Source organism: Nomascus leucogenys, chromosome 2 (assembly GCF_006542625.1).
Source record: "Nomascus leucogenys isolate Asia chromosome 2, Asia_NLE_v1, whole genome shotgun sequence".
NCBI classification, from domain to species: Eukaryota; Metazoa; Chordata; class Mammalia; order Primates; family Hylobatidae; genus Nomascus; species Nomascus leucogenys.
In genome coordinates, this window is record NC_044382.1 from 86,956,186 (window position 1) to 86,978,945 (window position 22,760).

General features: G+C 36.7%; 1 protein-coding gene across 4 annotated transcripts in view; it reads right to left on the minus strand.

Moving 5' to 3' along the window:
- The window catches only part of AP3B1 (adaptor related protein complex 3 subunit beta 1), a 288,518-nt gene that overhangs the window by 159,409 nt on the left and 106,349 nt on the right, over positions 1-22,760 (minus strand). For all 4 annotated transcript variants that reach the window (XR_004027066.1, XM_003261505.4, XM_030800425.1 and 1 more), the window contains exons 8-11: positions 13,965-14,120; positions 9,467-9,564; positions 7,930-7,984; positions 7,772-7,843 (exon numbers count right to left, since the gene is read on the minus strand). Coding sequence is in view for 3 of the 4 variants with exons in the window: in XM_003261505.4 (XP_003261553.2) it covers positions 7,772-7,843; positions 7,930-7,984; positions 9,467-9,564; positions 13,965-14,120 (381 nt within the window). In the remaining variant the exon portion in view is untranslated. The remainder of the gene's footprint in view (positions 1-7,771; positions 7,844-7,929; positions 7,985-9,466; positions 9,565-13,964; positions 14,121-22,760) is intronic.

Below are 22,760 nucleotides of genomic sequence, written 5' to 3' on the forward strand. Positions count from 1 at the left end.
CCCAAGCAGCTGGAACCACAGGTGCATATCATCAAGCTCAGCTTATTTTTAATTTTTTTGTAGGGATGGAGTCTCGCTGTGTTGCTCAGGCTGGTCTCAAACACCTAGGCTCAAGCAATCCTCCTGCCTCAGCCTCCCAAAGTCCTAGGATTATAGGTATGAACCACTGCATCCAGCTGGACAACTTTTAAAAAACAATCTCAAACATATGAAAAAGCTACATGTATATAGTACAAAGAACTGTTGTTGTTATTTTTCTGAATGATTTGAGACTACAGATGCCAATCTGATGCTACATTATCCCCGAAAACTTCTATGTATATTTCCTACAAACAAGAACATGTTCCACAGACTACAACACAACCAAGAAAATCAGGTCATTAAACTGATGCATTACTTTCATGCAATTGTCACTATGCATTTAAGTTTCAATAACTGTCTCAATGACGTATAATAAAAGGATCCTGTTCAATATCACATACTGTATTAAGTTGTCTCCTTTAGTCTGAAACAGTTTCTTAGTCTTTCTTTTAACTTATATGACCTTGACACTTTCGCTAATTATAAACCAAGTTTTTTTGGTAAATATCCTTGAATTTGGGTATAATTTAGATTTTATTATTAAACTCAGTTTTCATATGAATAATACATCATTCTAATATTGAACAGTCTTGAATAGTCCATAGTCCATCCTTTCCTCATTGGTTTGTAATATCTCCTGTACTATATGGTACATTTTTGCATGTATGGGCATGTTTCTAGGCTTTCTACTCTTTCCACTTACTTTTCTGTCTACATATCACACTATTTTAATCACTATAGTTTTATATTCCTAACTGCACTCTATACCATACTTATTACTTCCTGAAAACAATGCTGTTTCATAATCCCTTGTGTTAGCATGAATTGTTTTTCACCTACTCTAACCCTTCAACCTCCCAATCAACCTGCCAACCAAGAAAAAAATTCACAATATTATTATTTTAAGATCCACCCAAACATCATCTTTTCTAAACCTCTCATAGAATTAGCTCCACCTTTCTGTTCTTCACAACACTCAATTCAAATATCTGTATCACTTAAAACACACAGTACTAAAATAAGTTAGTTAGAGACAGGGTCTCACTCTGTCACCCAGGCTGGAGTGCAGTGGCATGATCAATGGCTCACTGCAGCCTTAACTTTCTGGGATCAAGTGATCTGCCCACCTCAGCCTCCCAAGTAGCTAAGATTACAGACATGGGCCACCACGCCTGGCTAATTTTGATTTTTTTGTAGAGACAGAGTCTCACTATGTTGCCCAAGCTGGTGTCAAACTCTTGGCCTCAAGCAATACTCTCACCTTAGCCTCCCAAAGTGCTAGCAATACAAGCATAAGCCACTGTGCCAAGTCCTGAAGTTATTTATTTATTTATTTATATTATTATACATTAAGTTCTAGGGTACATGTGCACAACGTGCACGTTTGATACATAGGTATACATGTGCCATGTTGGTTTGCTGCACCCAACAACTCGTCATTTACTTTAGGTATTTCTCTTCATGTTATCCCTCCCCCAGCCCACAAACCCCCACAGGCCCCGGTGTGTGATGTTCCCCGCCCTGTGTCCAAGTGTTCTCATTGTTCAGTTCCCACCTATGAGTGAAAGCATGCAGTGTTTGGTTTTCTGTCCTTGTGATAGCTTGCTGAGAATGATGGTTGCCAGCTTCATCCATGTCCCTGCAAAAGACATGAACTCATCCTTTCTAATGGCTGCATAGTATTCCATGGTGTTTATGTGCCACATTTTCTTAATTCAATCTATCATTGATGGACGTTTGGGTTGGTTCTAAGTCTTCGCTATTGTGGTGCAACTAAGCTTTGCTAGTGGTGCAACAAACATACGTGTGCATGTGTCTTTATAGTAGCATGATTTATAATCCTTTGGGTATATACTCAGTAATGGGATCACTGGGTCAAATGATATTTCTAGTTCTAGATCCTTTAGCAATCACCACACTGTCTTCCACAATGGTTGAACTAGTTTACACTCCCACCAACAGTGTAAGAGCGTACCTATTTCTCCACATCCTCTCCAGCATCTGTTGTTTCCTGTCTTTTTAATGATCACCATACTAACTGGCATGAGATGGTATTTCACTGTGGTTTTGATTTGCATTTCTCTGATGACCAATGAGGATGAGCATTTTTTTCATGTGTCTGTTGACTGCATAGATGTCTTCTTTTGAGAAGTGTCTGTTCATATCCTTTGCCCACTTTCTGATGGGGTTGTTTGTTTGTTTTTTCTAGATATTAGCCCTTTGTCAGATGGGTAGATTGCAAAATTTTTCTCCCATTCTGTAGGTGGCCTGTTCACTCTGAAGGAAGTTTCTTTTGCCATGCAGAAGCTCTTTAGTTTAATTAAATCCCATTTGTCTATTTTGGCTTTTTGTTACCATTGCTTTTGGTGTTTTAGTCATGAAGTCCTTGCCCATGCCTATGTTCTCAAAGGTATTGCCTAGATTTTCTTCTAGGGTTTTTATGGTTTTAGCTCTAACATTTAAATCTTTAATCCATCTTGAATTAATTTTTTTGTATAAAGTGTAAGGAAGGGATCCAGTTTCAGCTTTTTATATATGGCTAGCCAGTTTTCCCAGCAACATTTATTAAATACAGAATCCTTTCCCTATTGCTTGTTTTTGTCAGGTTTGTCAAAGATCAGATGGTTGTAGATATGCGGTGTTATTTCCGAGGCTTCTGTTTTGTTCCATTGGTCTATATATCTGTTTTGGTACCAGTACCATGCTGTTTTGGTTACTGTAGCCTCGTAGTACAGTTTGAATTCAGGTAGCGGGATGCCTCCAGCTTTGTTCTTTTGGTTTACCATTGTCTTAGCAATGTGAGCTCTTTTTTGGTTCCATATCAACTTTAAAGTAGTTTTTTCCAATTCTGTGAAGGAAGTCATTGGTAGCTTGATGGGGAGGGCACTGAATCTATAAATTACCTTGGGGAGTATGGCCATTATCACTGTACTAATTCTTCCTATCCATGAGCATGAAATGTTCTTCCATTTGTTTGTGTCCTCTTTTATTTCATTGAGCAGTGGTTTGTAGTTCTCCTTGAAGAGGTCCTTCACATCCCTTGTAAGTTGGATTCCTAGGTATTTTATTCTCTTTGTCGCAATTGTGAATGGGAGTTCACTCATGATTTGGCTCTCTGTCTGTTATTGGTGTACAGGAATGCTTGTGATTTTTGCACATTGATTTTGTATCCTGAGACTGCTGAAGCTGCTTATCAGCTTAAGGAGATTTTGGGCTGAGATGATGGGGTTTTCTAAATATACAATCAGGTCATCTGTAAACAGGGACAATTTGACTTCCTCTTTTCCTAATTGAATACCCTTTATTTCTTTCTCTTGCCTGATTGCCCTGGCCAGAACTTCCAACACTATGTTGAATAGGAGTGGTGAGAGAGGGCATCATTGTCTTGTGCCGGGGAATGCTTCCAGTTTTTGCCCATTCAGTATATTGGCAGTGGGTTTGTCATAAATAGCTCTTATTATTTTGAGATACATTCCATCAATACCTAGTTTATTGTGTGTTTTTAGGATGAAGGGCTGTTGAATTTTGTCAAAGGCTTTTTCTGCATCTGTTGAGATAATCATGTGGTTTTTGTTGTTGGTTCTGTTTATGTGATGGGTTACATTTATTGATTTGCGTATGTTGAACCAGCCTTGCATCCCAGGGAAGAATCCAACTTGATCGTGGTGGATAAGCTGTTTGATGTGCTGCTGAATTCTGTTGCCATTATTTTATTGAGGATTTTCGCATCGATGTTCATCAAGGATATTGATCTGAAATTCTCTTTTTTTGTTGTGTCTCTGCCAGGCTTTAGTATCAGGATGATGCTGGCCTCATAAAATGAGTTACAGAGGATTCTCTCTTTTTCTATTGATTGGAATAGTTTCAGAAGGAATGGTACCAGCTCCTCTTTGTACCTCTGGTAGAATTTGGCAGTGAATCCGTCTGGTTCTGGACTTTACTGGCTGTTAGGCTATTATTATCTAATTTCAGAGCCTGTTATTGGTCTCTTCAGAGATTCAACTTCTTCCTGGTTTAGTCTTGGGAGGGTGTATGTGTCCAGGAATTTATCCATTTCTTCTAGATTTTCTAGTTTATTTGCATAGAGGTGTTTATAGTATTCTCTGATGGTAGTTTATATTTCTGTGGGATTGGTGGTGATATCCCCTTTATCATTTTTTAATGCGTCTATTTGATTCTTCTCTCTTTTCTCCATTAGTCTTGATAGCGGTCTATCAGTTTTGTTGAACTTTTCAAAAAACCAGCTGCTGGATGCATTGATTTTTTGAAGGGTTTTTCGTGTGTCTATCTCTTTCCAGTCTGCTCTCTTAGTTATTTCTTGCCTTCGGCTAGCTTTTGAATGTATTTGCTCTTGCTTCTCTAGTTCTTTTAATTGTGGTATTAGGGTGTCAATTTTAGATCTTTACTGCTTTCTCTTGTGAGCATTTAGTGCTATAAATTTCCCTCTACACACTGCTTTAAATGTGTTCCAGAGATTCTGGTATGTTGTATCTTTGTTCTCATTGGTTTCAAAGAACATCTTTATTTCTGCCTTCATTTCGTTATGTACCCAGTAGTCATTCAGGAGCAGGTTGTTCAGTTTCCATGTAGTTGAGCAGTTTTGAGTGAGTTTCTTAATCCTGAGTTCTAGTTTGATTTCACTGTGGTCTGAGAGACAGTTTGTTATAATTTCTGTTCTTTTACATTTGCTGAGGAGTGCTTTACTTCCAATTATGTGGTCAATTTTAGAATAAGTGCGATGTGGTCCTGAGAAGAATGTATATTCTGTTGATTTAGGACGGAGAGTTCTGTAGATGTCTATTAGGTCTGCTTGGTGCAGAGCTGAGTTCAAGTCCTGGATATCCTTGTTAACCTTCTGTCTCATTGATTTGTCTAATATTGACAGTGAGGTGTTAAAGTCTCCCATTATTATTGTGTGGGAGTCTAAGTCTCTTTGTTGGTCTCTAAGGGCTTGCTTTATGAATCTGGGTGCTCCTGGATTGGGTGCATATATGTTCAGGTTAGCTCTTCTTGTTGAATTGATCTCTTTACCATTATGTAATGGAGTTCTGATCTTTGTTGGTTTGAAGTCTATTTTATCAGAGACTAGGATTGCAACTTCTGCTTTTTTTTTGCTTTCCATTTGCTTGGTACATCTTCCTCCATCCCTTTATTTTGAGCCTATGTGTGTCTCTGCACATGAGACGGGTCTCCTGAATACAGCACACTGATTTGCCAGTCTGTGTCTTTTAATTGGGGCATTTAGCCCATTTACATTTAAGGTTAATATTGTTATGTGTGAATTTCATCCTGTCATTATGATGTTTGCTGGTTATTTTGCCCATTCGTTGCTGCAGTTTCTTCATAGCATCAATGTTTTTTTACAATTTGGGATGTTTTTGCAGTGGCTGGTACCAGTTGCTCCTTTCCATGTTTAGTGCTTCCTTCAGGAGCTGTTGTAAGGCAGGACTGGTGGTGATAAAATCTCTCAGCATTTGCTTGTCTGTAAAGGGTTTTATTTCTCCTTCACTGATGAAGCTTAGTTTGGCTGGATATGAAATTCTGGGTTGAAAATTGTTTTCTTTAAGAATGCTGAATATCGGCCTCCACTCTCTTCTGGCTTGTGGGATTTTTCTGCTGAGAGAGCTGCTGTTAGTCTCATGGCCTTCCCTTTGTAGGTAACCCAACCTTTCTCTCTGGCTGCCCTTAACATTTTCTCCTTCATTTCAACCTTGGTGAATCTGACAATTATGTGTCTTGGGGTTGCTCTTCTCAAGGAGTGTCTTTGGGGTATTCTCTGTATTTGTTGAATTTGAATGTTGGCCTGCTTTGGTAGGTTGAGGAAGTTCTCCTGGATGATATCCTGAACAGTGTTTTCCAACTTGGTTCCATTCTCCCCGTCACTTTCAGGTACACCAATCAAACACAGATTTGGTCTTTTCCCACAGTCTCTTATTTCTTAGAGGCTTTGTTCATTTCTTTTAAGTCTTTTTTCTACAACCTCATCTTCTTGCTTTATTTCATTAATTTGATCTTCAATCATGGACACCCTTTCTTCCACTTGATCAAATCGGCTATTGAAGCTTGTGCATGTGTCACAAAGTTCTCATGCCATGGTTTTCAGCTCCAACAGGTCATTTAAGTTCTTCTCTACACTGTTTATTCTAGTCAGCCATTCGTCTAACCTTTTTTCAAGGTTTTTACCTTGCTTGAGATGGGTTTGAACATGCTCCTTTAGCTTGAAGAAGTTTGTTATTACCAACCTTCTGAAGCCTGTTTCTGTCAACTTGTCAAAGTCATTCTCCATCCAGCGTTGCTCCGTTGCTGGCGAGGAGCTGCAGTCCTTTGGAGGAGAAGAGGCTCTCTGGTCTTTAGAATTTTCAGCTTTTCTGCTCTGGTTTCTCCCCATCTTTGTGGTTTTATCTACCTTTGGTCTTTGATGTTGGTGACCTACAGATGGGGTTTTGGTGTGGATGTCCTTTTAGTTGATGTTGATGCTATTCCTTTCTGTTTGTTAGTTTTCCTTCTAACAGTCAGGTCCCTCAGCTGCAGGTCTATTGGAGTTTGCTGGATGTCCACTCCAGACCCTGTTTGCCTGGTTATCACCAGCGGAGGCTGCAGCACAGCAAATACTGCAGAACAGAAAATATTGCTGTCTGGTCCTTCCTCTGGAAGCTTTGTCCCAGAGGGGCACCCGCCTATATGAGGTGTCTGTCAGCCCCTACTGGGAGGTGTCTCCCAGTTAGGCTACACGGGGGTCAGGGACTCACTTGAGGAGGCAGTCTGTCTGTTCTCAGAGCTCAAACACCGAGCTGGGAGAACCACTGCTCCCTTCAGAACTGTCAGATAGGTACATTTATGTCTACAGAAGCTGTCTGCTGCCTTTTGTTCAGCTATGTCCTGCCCACAGAGTGGAGTCTATAGAAGCACTAGGCCTTGCTGAGCTGCAGTGGGCTCCGCCCAGTTCAAGCTTCCCAGCCACTTTGTTTACCTACGTAAGCCTCAGCAATGGCAGACGCCCCTCCCCAAGCCAGGCTGCTGCCTCGCAATTCAATCTCAGGCTGCTGCGCTAGCAGTGAGCAAGGCTCCATGGGCGTGGGACCTGCTGAGCCAGGCATGGGAGAGAATCTCCTTGTCTGCCAGTTGCTAAGACCTTGGGAAAAGCACAGCATTTGGGTGAGAGTGTCCCGTTTTTCCAGGTACAGTCTGTCCCGGCTTCCCTTGGCTAGGAAAGGGAAATCACCCGACCCCTTGCGCTTCCTGGGTGAGGCAATGCCCCACTCTGCTTTAGCTCACCCTCTGGGGCTGCACCCACTGTCCAACCAGTCCCAGTGAGATGAACCAGGCATCTCAGTTGGAAATGCAGAAATCACCCATCTTCTGCGTCAATCATGGTAGGAGCTGCAGACTGGAGCTGTTCCTATTCGGCCATCTTGGAACAAATCTCTGAAGTTATTTATTTAAATGCCTGTCTCCTTCAGTAATCTGTGAGTTATTCAAGTTGTAGGTAGCATGGTTTAACTTTACATTATCAGAATGTAGTACAGTAATTAGTATATAATAATATAGATTGAAAAGTATAAAGAAAAACCATTAACTGTATCAATATGTTTTGAAAAGCAGGACTGCATCCCACAGATGCTAAAAGCTATAGAAATATCTCTTCAAAACAAATGTGTTAAAAGCCTCTGAAAAATGAAAGCATACATACCTTCAGTGTCTTGATCATAGTTGGATCAGTTGACCTAACATAGAAACTCTTCAGATAAGGTTCGAATATCCCCTAGATTACAAAAATAAATACAAAAATACATTATGGTACTAATGTGTTCATGTGTCTCTTAAATTACATGTTCAGAACATACATACCTTTCTTTGAATTGACATAGTTGCTATATTTTGTAGGACAATATACTGCACCTCCCTAAAAATCAAAAGAGAATTTTTACTGGGTATATGTTCCAATGAAACATCTTTGAGTAAGCACTACAACAATGAAAAAGAATTAGCAATAATTTCAAGTGAATGAGACTCTTAAATGTAATAATGAAAAGTTTTTAGTAAATCTTAGACGTGTGCCTTTTTAATGCACTTTTCCTACAAAATACCAATAAATTAGACGTGATTCATCATGAAGAATAGTTAAAACAAATTTTATAATAAAGTGCTCCTAAAATATGAAGTTAACATTGCAGCTGCTTTGAACACATCCAAGGAAAGTATTCTTAAGGTTAATGGGGGTAAATATGACCACACTGTTATTATAAACTCATTAAATAACTCATTCTTCCCAGGGCAAAGGCCAGATTTAAAAAGTAGTCATGTTATTTTTAGACCCAAATATCTAATAAATGAACTGAATCTGGTATAAGGCTTCACGTGAAAGACCAATTCCAGGTCTTTTTGATATCCTTTCAACTAGCCATAGGAAAAAAAAAGTATTGAACTAGCAAAAGAGAAAAATAATAGCTGGTTATAAAGATAGGGAGAATAAATGGCATCTCATTTGTTACTAAGCCAGTCAAGAGCTAAAATTGTGGACTAAGTTCCAGTTAAAGGCAAAAACAAATACATAATTTTTTCCTTCCAACCCAGTTAGTGGAAACAAGCACTCAATGAAAAACATTGTTTCAAATTAAAACAACTAATTACTGAAAAATAGCTAAGGTATGTCAAATAGCTAAAATGAAGGTATTCTTAAACACAGAGAACAAATGTCTGAATTAAACCTGAAATCATGATTCTCATGTTATATGTCATGGAAACTCAATAAATTGTTTTGAATTGTTAACCTAAACCACTAAATTATAAAGACATAAAATTAAAGAAGGTGGCATGCTCTTTCTGTCTATCTGAAACTAAGAGTACGCAATCTTTAAAATGAGTAGCTATTAAAAACACAGCTCTCTTTTTAGAGTGGAGCAAAGCAGAGTAATTAAATATTTCAGTTTTATAGGAAGCACAATTCTGGCATAAACTACATTACTTAGCATACACATTGCTCTATATAAAACCATGTATTAATACATTGAGTAAGTCAATCTGATAGTACTTCAGTATAGTTTTTCAGTGAATACAGACTTACCAAAACTCCCAAACATCATTATTGCCATACCTAAAAATTTCAAACACTAATACTAGGCTACTAGTGACACCCTAGTATTATGCCACAAAATATTTTCAATATCTTTGGGCTTGAGGTTAAAAAAATTTCAGTATTTATCATTAAGTTTGAGATAAATGTATAAAGACTTTTATAATAACCCCCTTAAGTATGAAATCTTATTGACTGATTGATTAAAATATAGTCAGAGTTATATATTAAATGCCTGAAAGATTACATTTGTTCAAACATTACTTTTGAAGGAATACAAAAGAAAAAAATATATATAAAATCATGACCTACCTATTGCTACGAAGTAAACGCACTAGTGATTTAGAAATTATGCCAGCTTCAGATTTTGGTGATATGTGCCAATACAGCTGAGCAACTGCCATAACCACCTACAAGATAAAGCACAAAAATAACAGGAACTATGAATACTAGAGCACTCTACAACTTCAAAGTCCATTCCTACACATTATTTCCTCTAAGTCCTACAAATTCCTGTGACATAAAATGGAATGTTACTCTTTGTAGTGAGTTGAAGAAGTGTCCCCCACCCCCAGGGCCCAATTCTATCCTCAGAATCTGATCTTATTTGGAAGTGGGATCTCTGTAGAAATTATTTAAGAATTGAAATGAGATCATTCTGGTTAAGAGCCCTAAAACGAATGAAAGTGTCCTTATAAGATAAAAAAAAGGACAAAAAGAGACACAGTGAAGGCCATGTGAAGATGGAGATAATTAGTGTGATACATCCATAAGCCAAGCAATGCCATGGATTGCTGGCAATCACCAGAAGCTAGAAAAGAGATGGTCTCTCCCTCAGAGCGTACAGAAGGAACCAATACTGATTACACCTTGATTTCAGACTTCTGGCTTCCTGAAATGTGACAGAATAAATTTCTGTTGTTTTAATCCACTCAGTTTGTGGCAATATGTATGGCAGTGCTATGAAATGAATACATCCTCAGAAAAAAAAAAGAGACACTGAATGAACTGCTCAAGGTGTAACAGCTAGTACGTGGCAAAGCTCAAGACACTCGAAATTTCATGCTCCTCAGCTGCTGCTCTGAGATTGGGGCTTGTTAAGAATTGTAAGCATGCCTTTCTAAATGAAGCCAGGATAACAGTAACTAGTAGGCTGAAATAAAGAAAACTCAGCACATTTAAGTTACAATTAAAGAAACTCCATTAAAACAAATACATCTACAGCAGTAGCATTTAAAATAATCTTGTTTTTAAAAACACAGAACCTTAAAAATGGCTTCTGGTTCAAAGCCATTATAAGGGTGATTCAAAGACTGGGCACAGTGGCTCACACCTGTACTCCCACCCCTTTGGGAGGCCGAGGCAGGTGGATCACTTGCGGTCAGGTATGGGACCATCCTGGCCAACATGGTAAAGCCCCATCTCTACTAAAAATACAAAAATTAGGTTAAGTGTGGTGGTGCATGCCTGTAATCTCAGTTACTTGGGAGGCTGAGACAGAAGAATCGTTGAACCCAGGAGGTAGAGGTTGCAGTGAGCCGAGATCATGCCACTGCACTCCAGCCTGGGCAACAGAGTGAGACTCTGTCTCAACGAAACAAAACAAACAAAGGGTGATTCGAATTTCTTTGTCTCAAAACAGAAGAGTACTGTTTCCCCTAAGTGCCTCTACACTCAGATTCAGAGTGACAACTGCAGAGACATAGCTACAGATGTTACCAATGCTGCCTTTGGCTCAAAGGACACACTAATATTAATTTAATTCTGCCTGGTCTATAATGTTTGAATAAATATATAGCAAAAGTTCTATTAATATATATGTCTAAATAGTATACAGCACAGGAGAATGTTTGAGGTTAAAAAAAAAAGTTTCTTCGGAAACTAAAGAACTGTTTTAAAAAATACAGTATACAGGGTCCTAAATTTACTGTCATTTCTTGTACTTTCTTACAAGTTTGATTTATAGCTTTAAGACATTAGTTGAGAATTTAAAAAATGCAAGAATATCTCATTTCTTCACTTGTGAACTGCAAATATAAGTTAGTTACAAAATAAATTCTCCTGAATTTTAAATCTTACAAAATAAAAGAATCTCAATTAATGATTGACCTAATCCAAGATCAGTCGTTTAAAAAAATATTAACACATATACCTGGCTAATAAGTATTAGTAAATGATAGAAAAGAAAGCTGAATCTTAATTTTAATCTATCTTACAGATAGTAAATCCTTTTCCCTTATAAATAAAAGTCCAATCCTACCGGCAAGAAAGCAAACTGTATTTTCGATACATGTCAATGTCGTTAAAATTCTAGCTGCCACTTGGCATGCGATCTATTCCAATATATTAGGGTACTCCAAAATCCAAAAGGACTAAATGAGCCTCTTTTTCCTCAGTATTTAGAAATCCAACAGTTTAAAGTCTCTTTGATACCCAGAATTTGAAATGTATAGGCTAATTTGTAAACGCCATGAAAAAAGTTCCCAAAACTTCAAAATCCAAAAAGACTAAAAATACACAACCTTATAGGCCTTCTACAGTTACATCATGCCTGTTCATAATAAAGTGCATCCTATAAACACTTTTCTACTCTTAACCATTCATGCCACTGTCACCTTATTTAGACTGTTAGAATAGCCTCCTAACATTCCGCTTTCAGTATCTATCTCCAATACAAACTACATAGCAATGACGTATTATGTTTCCTGAAAGAAATTCTCAAAGTCTCTCCATAAACTTAAGTATGAGGTTAAAAAAAAACTATCCACAATTCTTCAAACGTTAGCCTTTACTCATATTTAGCAGCATCCCAAAACAAGGTACCAAAATATACTGACACAAAAAGTAAACCACCTCTATATGGTACAGCATCAAGTAAGCAGGGAACCCAAACAAACTGGGACCAAAAGTACAAACTGCCACTATTTGTTTCACTATTTGAGAACGTTTTTGATCTGTAAGTATTTGAACTATAAAATCAATTTCTAAGATCTAGTTAAATGAACAGTGAGTCACTCATAAAATAGAATTTAAGATGGCAAATTACAGCTACCTAACTAGCATCTGGCTAAGCTGAAGATATTAAAATATAAGCATATTTTACAACATCCATGAAATAATATTTTTGTTATGACTGGGCATGATTATGGAATAATGGTTTGGAAACTAAAAGGTATTAGACAAAAATTGTTGCTGATAACTAGGATATACAAAGCTGTAAGCTCTAAATTCTCAAAAATCAGAAAAAATAATGCAAATTCCACATATTTGAAGTTTTTACTAAGTGAAAAGAACAATTTATTAAGAATATTTTCTCAATTAAAATCTTTAAGAACATGTTTAACTTAAATTTGTCAAGCCTTTAGATATAACTGCCAGTTAACAGGAAACACAGAATATAAAAGAATTAAATGACACTATAAAAGATGCAACCATCCCATTCCAGTAGGTATAGCAAAAAAATTAATAAATAAACAAAATAAAAAGAAGCAGCAGCAATCAGACAAACCCAGAAGGACATTCTGCAAAACTTGAGAGGCTTTAAAAGACGCAATGCATTAGATAATGGTTTGGATAAATCATCCAAAAAGAATAATTTAAGATCAATTGGTATTAAATGAAATGAAATTTTATTAAAATAAAAAGTGGAGAGGACTGACTAGAGAAAAAAAGGTTAGAAAATGTTATGTACAGTATGATTTTTATCTTCGTTAAAATATACGTGTATATATAATATATACACAAATATATATGTATGTATAACCATGAATATATGTATGCTTATGCAGATCAAAAAGATCTGGAAGAAAATACATAAGTGGTTTCTGAGTGTTGAGAATGTGATGTTTTAATTTTCTTTTTAGTTTTGCTAGTCTTTCTTTTTTTTTTAATTTTATTATTATTATACTGTAAGTTTTAGGGTACATGTGCACAACATGCAGGCTTGTTACATATGTATACACATGCCATGTTGGTGTGCTGCACCCATCAACTCGTCATTTAGCATTAGGTATATCTCCCAATGCTATCCCTCCCCCCTACCCCCACCCTACAACAGTCCCCAGTGTGTGATGTTCCCCTTCCTGTGTCCATGTGTTCTCATTGTTCAATTCCCACCTATGAGTGAGAACATACGGTGTTTGGTTTTTCGTCCTTGCGATAGTCTGTATTTTCTAATTTTGTATTGTACACATGTATTCTTCTAAAATATAAATGGTTATATAAAATAAAAAGGTGTCGAACAAACAAAAAAATCTATGACCCAAACAAAGATGATTTTTAATTACTATTACTATCAATTTACATTTATAATATGTGAGGCATTACCTTTGTTATAGTCTCTTAAAAATTCTATCAGACAGATACAAACAGTATGGACTGATACCAGATCAAGTACCCTCAATCACAATGGTATAACTGATAAATATACATACTCCTTATATAAGAGCTAATATAATCCAACCAATTGAGAAACAACTTAGAAATAACTTATCTTAAGGAAAGCCAATTAACAAAACCACTAAAAAGTAAATGAAGTCCAATAGGCCAAACCAGGTATTCTCATCAAAACCTAACTCTGCATACCTGGAAACATGGAAGGCTGAAATATATTTAGGTATTACTTCCCAGACATTAGGTCTCTAAATCTATAGCTTACATTCCACACTGTACTTCCAACTATCCATTACATGTCATTTGGTATGTAAACAAACAAATGCTCCATTAGCACACACAGACTCACTTACTAAATATTTTTAATTGCTGTTTTTTAAAAACCAGTGAATTATTTCTTATAAGGATTTTAACATACCGCAGCATTCCTGCTCTGAAGCAAAGGCTTTGTATTTCTAATTAAGAGTCTATGGTCTGGATCCATAGTATATGGCTTCTTCCTTTTGTCAGTCTTTTCCTTCTGATCATCATCAGATTCGTAGAAATTCTTTTCATTGTCTTCTAATTCATCACCCTACAATGAAAGAAATCCAATCCCAACACTACTTTAGACCTTGAACAATCCGCATATTATACAGTCAAAGAAAACTTTCTTTTAAACATCTACAATAACATTTTACTATAGAATACTTCTGCTGAGGCAATTTAAAAATATTACACAACCTATATCGAATAAAGGCCTTGATTTTTCTCATATTTTATAACAAGTTACTGTGCTATAGATGATGTGCTTCTATTATATTACAAAGTAAATTTTTGACTATTAAATCCCCATAGAAATACTTATAGTCCCTCAAAATGAACACATGGCCATTAGATCTTAACAAGGCCTATAATACTACCCAAAACCTGAAAACTACTTCCACAGATTGTCAGCCACTCTGTAACTAGATAAAAGAGTCAAAAAAAGTGCATTGTTTGAATAGTAATATAAAAGAAATCATAGTAAAGTTTGACGCATTAAAACTAGTGTTGTTAAGTAGGTCCCTGAGTTGTCAAGAAAATGTCTCAGTTTGAGATTTATAAATATCTACAGGAGTTGACTCTAGGTTTTTGTTTTGAATTCTTTATCTCTGCCAATAAAATATGCCTACAGGCATTTAGTCCTCAAAACAAACAAAAAACCACACAAACACAATAATAGCCATGTACATCCAATTCAACTACTGTTTAGAGGTAACTTCCGCTACCAAGTATCTGAAACACACTTTCTGCTTCCAGGAAGATGGAGTAGATGTACTTTTCCCCATCTCTCTCACTAAGTAGATCTAGAAAATCAGAGCACTACATGTAAAATATATATAAAACAAACATAAGAAGACTTTGAAAGGCAAAAAGGAGGAGGACTGGATAGGAACCCCAAGATCCAAAGAAAGACAGACCAGTGAGTTCCCTGGGTTTTCTTTTTATTTCATATATCCACAACTCGGTACAGAAGCTGGCAACAAATGCAGATGAAAGAAACCCCCAGAACTGCTCTCTCTAGCCAAAGGACCAGGAAAGGGGCAGTCTAGCAAGACATAAAACTTTTAGAACTAACTACTCAAGTGCAGCCCAACACCAGATAAAAAATTATGGCCCTACCCCCATCCCCACCAGTAGAGGCTGAGATGGTGATCCTAGACTTCTACCCTTATTAGGCTGTAATGAGATGCCCCAACCACCTCACTAGGTGGTTTCAGAAAAGGCCAAGATGGGATTGAGATTTCCATCTCTACCAGGAGGTAACAAGGCATTCTGATATTGTCAGTGAAGGCCAAGTGAGGAGCTTGGACTTCTAAGCCCATCCATTAGTGACAAGGTGACCTTATTCCTCCTCACTGTGATGATGTCAGAGGAGGCCTAGTGCATAGTCGGGACTTGCAGCACCACATCTACTAGTAACCAAAGTCAGCTCCGCCCACACCTTGGTGGTTGTCAGGGAAGGACACACGTAGAACAGTACCTTGTATCCCTCCTAGCCAGACAGCTATCAGAGAAAGATGGTTGGGGAGCCAGAAATCCCACACTCACCTATGGGAACAATTAGTACAATCCCTCTGAGGTGTCAGTGGAGGATGAGCAGGGAATCTGGACTTCTGCTATGACCTGGCAGTAATGAGACAGCACCCCTCTCTCTTTCCACCACCCTTCCCTGCTAGAGCAGTATCAAACAAAACCAGTTAACCTGAAGGTTTACATAAGATCCAGTCTCAAAGTATATAAAATGTCCAAGTTTCAGTTAAAAAATCACTCATCATTCTAAGAGAGAAAAAAAGGAAGATCTCAAACTGAATAAAAATAGATAACTAGCAGATGCCAATACTAAGATAATAGAGATATTGGAATGATCTGATTATTTAAAAAAAATCATTAAAAAATGCTTCAATGAGCAATTGAGAACATCCTGGTAACAAATACAGAAATAGAAGGTTTTAGCAAAGAATTATAAAGTCTAGATCCGGCGCAGTGGCCCATGCCTGTCATCCCAGCACTCTGGGAGACCAAGGCGGGCAGATCACCTAAGGTCAGGAGTTTGAGACCAGCCTGGCCAACATGGCAAAACCCTGTCTCACTAAAAATACAAAATTAGCCTGGCATGGTGGGGCACACCTGTAATCCCAGCTACTCAAGAGGCTGAGGCAGGAGAATCGCTTGAGCTCGTGAGGCAGAGGTTGCAGTGAGCCAAGATCGCACCATTGCCCTCCAGCCTGGGTAACAAGAGCAAAACTCCATCTAAAAAAAAAAAGGCCATGCACAGTGGCTTATGCCTGTAATCCCAGCACTTTGGGAGGCCGAGGTGGGCGAATCACGAGATCAGGAGTTAGAGATCAGCCTGGCCAACATGGTGAAACTCCATTTCTACTAAAAATACAAAAATTAGCCAGGCATGGTGGTGGACGCCTGTAATCCCAGCTACTCAGGAGGCTGAGGCAGGAGAATCACTTGAACCCTGGGAGGCGGAGGTTGCAGTGAGCAGAGATCGTGCCACTGCACTCCAGCCTGGGCGACAGAGCAAGACTCAAAAAAAAAAATTATAAAGTCTAAAAAAAATTATAAAGTCTAAAGAAAGAAGGTATAAAGACCAAATAAAAATTGTTATGACTGGCAAATACAAGAACCAAAACTAAAAACCTAATGAATGGGATCAAAAGCAGAGGAGGGGGACAAAAGAAATAATCAGTAAACTGGAACACAGAACAACAAGATTTACCCAATCTGAATAGACTAGGGACAAAAAGAATCAAAACTAAAAAACAGAGTCTCAGGGACCAGTGAAACTACAATAAAAGACCTAACATTCCTTTCATCTACTAATCAGTCCTGGAAGGGGCGGAGACAGAGGCAAGAGCTGAAAGAGAACTCAAAGAAATAATGACTGCAAACTTTTTAAATTTGGTGAATAAAACTACAAATTGAGAAAGCTGAGTAAACCCTAAACAGGATTAAACCCAAAGAAATCCAAAACAACACACATTATAGTAAAACCTCTGAAAACTAAAGACAAAGAAAAAAATAAATCTTGAAAGTAGCAAAGGAGAAATGACACTTTACCAGTAACAAAAAAACAAGTCTAATGACAGCAGATTTCTCATCAAAAACCATGGAGGACAGAACATTGTAGACCAATTGATGGAGAGGAACTATCAACAGAGAATCTTATATCTAGCAAAAATATATTTCAGGAATGAAGGAGGAGAAAATCAAGACATTTTCAGATAAAGGAGAACCAGAGTATTTGTCATCAGCAGACCTATCCTGAAAGAATGGCTAAAGGAAGCTCTTCAGACAGAAAGGAAATGATAAAAGATGGAATCTTCAAACATCAGGAAGGAAGAAAGAATATGGCAAGGAAAAATATGAGTAAATATAATAGTTTTTCCTTTTCCTCTGAGTCTTTTAAATTACATTAGATGGCTGAAGAAAAGTTATAACACTGATATGGTTCTAAATGCATGTAAAGGACATACCTAAGAAAACTATTTATAAAGTAGAGAGAGAAAAGAGATGAAAGGGAGGTAAGTGGTTAAAAAGTTTGCCCCTTGAAGTGTAACATGAGGACACCAGTAGACTGTGATGGTAAGATGATAAGTTATGCATGTATAATGTAATACCTACAGCAACCACTAAAAAAGCTATACAAAGAGATATATTCATGCTTTGGTAGAAAGATTACTTAAGGCCAAGGTAGAAATATTACTTAAGGCCAGGAGTTCTAGACCAGCCTGGGCAACAAAGCAAAACCTTTCCTCTACTACAAGTAAAAAAATAAAAAAAAACTCAGCCATTCATGGGGGTATGTACCCATAGTCTTAGCTGCTCAGGAGGCTGAGGTGGGAGGATCACTAGAGCCCAAGGGTTTGAGGCTTCAGTGAGCTATGATCAAGCCACTGTGCTCCAGCCTGGGTGACAGAGTGAGACCCTGTCTCTAAAAAAAACCTCAAAAAAATAGGTTTTAATTAATAAAAAAAGAGATATATTCAAATTAACTGTAGATAAGCAAAGATGGAATTCTAAAAAATGTGGAATAACCCACAGTAAGAGAAATGAAGACTAGAGAGAACAAACAAAAAACAAAAAATTAAATGGGAAGCTTAAGCCTTAAAAATAAATAATTAGATTAAATGTAAATCAGTATGCCGATTAAAAGACAAAGGCTGGCAAAGTATATTAAAACCCATGACTCAACTATATGCTGCCTATAAGAAATTCACTATAAACATAAAGATAAAGGCAGGTTAAAAGTAAAAGGATAGAAAAATACATAACGTACTAATATTAATCAAGGGAATGCACAATGACTATATTAAATGAGATAAAGTACACTTCAGAGCAAAGAAAATTACAACAGAGAAGGACTTTATAGAATGACAAAATGGATAATCTACCACATAATTCCATTTATATAACATTCTTGAAATAACAAAATTATGGAAACACAAAGATTAGTGGTTGCCAGGGGTTAAGGGTTGGGAGTACGGTTAAGCATCTGGAAGAAAGTCGGTTTGGCTATAAAACGGCAACAAGAAGACTCCCTGTGATAGAAATGTTCTCAGTTTTGGCTGTATCAATGTCAATATCCTGGTTGTAATACTGTATTAGAGTTTTGCAAGATATTACCATTGGGGAAAATTGAGTAAAGGTTATACCAGATCTCTCTCAATTATTTCTTACAATTTCATGTGAATCTAAATTATCTTTTAAAAAACACTTAATTGAATAAAACTAAGGAGATAAAAATCAGTAAGTCACTTAAAAGCAATTTGTTGTATTTATACACTGTTATACATAACAATAAAGAAAATTATCTAAAATGTTTTAGGTTAATATCACTTAAGTATTTTTCCCTTGCTAGATGCCTACAGATTTTACACAATCTTTCCTTAAACCTTGACATAAATATCACTGGAAAACACCTTTCATCAAAAGTACAACTTTTAGGTCTCTCAGAATAGGACTAATATTAGCTCACTGCTTTTTAAATCCACAGGCAAAAAATCTTATCAAATTATTCAGAGAAAACTCACAAAATTTATACTCTTTGAAAACAAAAGTATTTGTACTAATATTCCTCTTCAAAATTAAACTAGAAATCATAACATTATCACCTTCCTTTGAATACAGAATTCAAAACAAACACACTAGTTGTCTTTTAGTGCTTAATAAAAAGACTGTGAGATTTACTTTTATATCAAAGCTGGACTTGAGTGACTGTTCCTTCATGGAGCTCCAGGCTAAAGCAGTTCTGTTAAGTACATTAGAAAACCAATAAAACACAAATAATTAAATGCTCTAAGCATAAGCACTCACCTACAATCTTAAGTCATGGTTAATTAAACAAATGTTCAAACTCTACCTGAAAGTGATACATAATGAAAGTGCTGTATTAACAGACACAGCACTATTACTAACAAAATCATCAAAATGTACATAAAAAGCTGCTTTTTATAACCATCTACTCATTCCATTTCTTCCTCATTGTTAAGTAACATACTTTATAAGAGTTCAATTACATTATTTTAATGAAAGATACATATGTATTGCTTATTTTGCTGTACAAATGTTTAAGATTATGGCAGTATATTATAATGGTAAAACTACAAACCACTGCTCAAGGAAATCAAAGACGACACAAGCAGATGGAAAAATGCTCATGGATCGGAAGTATCAATATCATGAAAATGGCCATCCTGCCCAAAGCAATTTATAGATTCAACACTATTCCCATTAAAGTACCACTGACATTCTTCACAGAACTAGAAAAAACTATTTTAAAATTCATATGGAACCAAAAGCAGCTCACATAGCCAAGACAATCCTAAGCAAAAAGAACAAAGCTGGAGGCATCACGCTACCTGATTTCAGACTATACTACAAGGCCACAGTAACCAAAACAGCATGGTACTGGTATAAAAACAGTCACACAGACAAATGGAACAGAATAAAGAACTCAAAAATAAAACTACACATCTACAACCATCTGATCTTCAACAAATCTGACAAAAACAAGCAATAGGGAAAGGATTCCCTATTTAAAAAGTGGTGCTGGGAGAACTGATTAGCCATATGTGAAAAACTGAAACTGGGTCCCTTCCTTACACCTTATACAAAAATTAACTCAAGATGCATTAAAGACTTAAATGTAAAACCCTAAACTATAAAAAAGCCTAGAAGAAAATCTAGGCAATACCGTTCAGGACATCGGTATGGGCACAGACTTTATGATGAAATCACCAAGAGCAACTGCAACAAAAGCAAAAATTGACAAATGGGATCTAATTAAACTAAAGAGCTTCTGCACAGCAAACAAAACTATCATCGGAGCAAACAGACAACCTACAGAATGGGAGAAAATTTTTGCAATCTGTCCATCTGACAAAGGGCTAATATCCAGAACCTACAAGAAACTTAAGCAAATTTACAAGAAACTAACAACCCCATTAAAAAGTGGGCAAATGATATGAACAGATACTTCTCAAAAAAAAAAAATACACATGCAGCCAAGAAACATGAAAAATAGCTCAACATTGCTGATCATTAGAGAAATGCAAATCAAAACCACAATGAGATACCATTTCATACTACTCAGAATGGCAATTATTAAACACTCAAAAAACAGATGCTGGCAAGGCTGCGGAGAAATAGGAATGCTTTTACACTGTTGGTGGGTACATAAATTAGCACAATCATTGTTGAAGACAATGTGCTGATTCTTCAAAGATTTAGAACCAGAAATACCATGTGACCCAGCAATCCCATTACTGGGTATATACCCAAAAGAGTATAAATCATTCCATTATAAAGATACATGCACGCATATGTTCACTGCAGCACTATTCACAATAGCAAAGACACAGAATCTACCCAAATGCCCATCAATGATAGACTACATAAAGAAACTGTGGTGCACATACACCATGGAATACTATGCAGCCATAAAAAGGAACGAGATAATGTCCTTTGCAGGGACATGGATGAAGATGGAAGCCATCATTCTCAGCACACTAATGCAGGAACAAAAAATCAAACACCACATCTTCTCACTTATAAGTGAGAACTGAACAATGTGAACACATGGACACAGCAAGGGGAACAACACTTACTGGGGCCTGTCAGGGGAGGGTTAGTAGGGAGGGCATTAGGGAAAAGAGCTAATGGATGCTGGGCTTAATACCTGGGTGATGGACTGATAGGTGCAGCAAACCACCATGGCACATGTTTACCTATGTAACAAACCTGCACATCCTGCACATATACCCTGGAACTTAAAAAATAATAATAAAATTATTTTAAAAAAATTTTTTAAACTCATGTAAATGTTTCTATAATGTCCTCTATGAACATACCATCATATAGGTTTTTGAGTTCACTTCCATAAGAAACATATTTTTATATGGTTTGATTTTAATATGTATTTACAAAAATATGAACACTTTACAGAGGATTACTTGCACTACTGTATTTCTTCAATATGTATTTAATTCAAAGGATGGCATTTTTAATGACTATAATTAAAGGTCGATGAATCATTATCTTATTAAATTTAGTAATATTTCATAACATACATGGTTCACAATTGATGCAACTGCTTCCTATTGATGAATTTTTTTACAGTTTTAAAAAATTATGCGGCCAGGCATGGTGGCTCACACCTATAATCCCCGCACTTTGGGAGGCCGAGGCAGGTGGATCACCTGAGGTCAGGAGTTCGAGACCAACCTGCCCAACATGGTGAAACCCCATCTCTATTAAAAATACAAAAATTAGCCAGGCATAGTGGCACATGCCTATAGTCCAAGCTACTTGGGAGGCTGAGGCAGAAGAATCGCTTGAACCCGGGACATGGAGGTTGCAGTGAGCCAAGATTGCGCCACTGCACTCCAGACTGGGTGATAGAGCAAGACTCTATCTCAAATAAAATAAAATAAAATAAAATAAAATATAAAATAAAATAAAATAAAATAAAAAATAAAAATAAAAATTATGCAAACATTAATAAAATACTAATAATAAAAAGATTTCAAAAGAGTAATTTTCTTTCATTAGTATCTTTTCCACACGATCCAATGATCTTATGTTACTACTAATAAAACTTCTACAAATTAACATATAATATTACAGAAATTGTAATTTCCTAAAATAAAAGGGATTATTTGAAATAACAAAGTTTTTATAATGGGATTATGAGCTAACAAGCATGAAAACATGTTGCTTATAGCTAAAATAGTTCACATTAATTATCATTTGAAAACATTCGCCTCAGAAGAAATTCTCTTATATTTTTTATGAAATTTCAGTTTGGTTCTACTGCCATGAGAACATCATGACACAGCTTCTTAGATCCGGCTCTCCCAGTTACTAGCTACAGGCATGTACCAACTGCATAATTCTCTAAGTTGGAACCAAGCAGAGAAAAAACTGACAAGTGAAAGGTGGACATTTTTATGAGGTTAATGAAATGAAGGAGATGAGGCTTTCTTGGAGGACAAGAATGAATCTCCAACAACATATTTGAATCTGTATTACTGTGGACTATGTTTCTCAGGTTTTTTAATGAATCAGAACAGTCACTAATCCAAAGAGAATGGATGCTAGATACGTACACAGTATATGGGTGTATCTGGACACACGAGTTCAATATAAGTGCTGGCTCTATGACCATGACAAATCACTC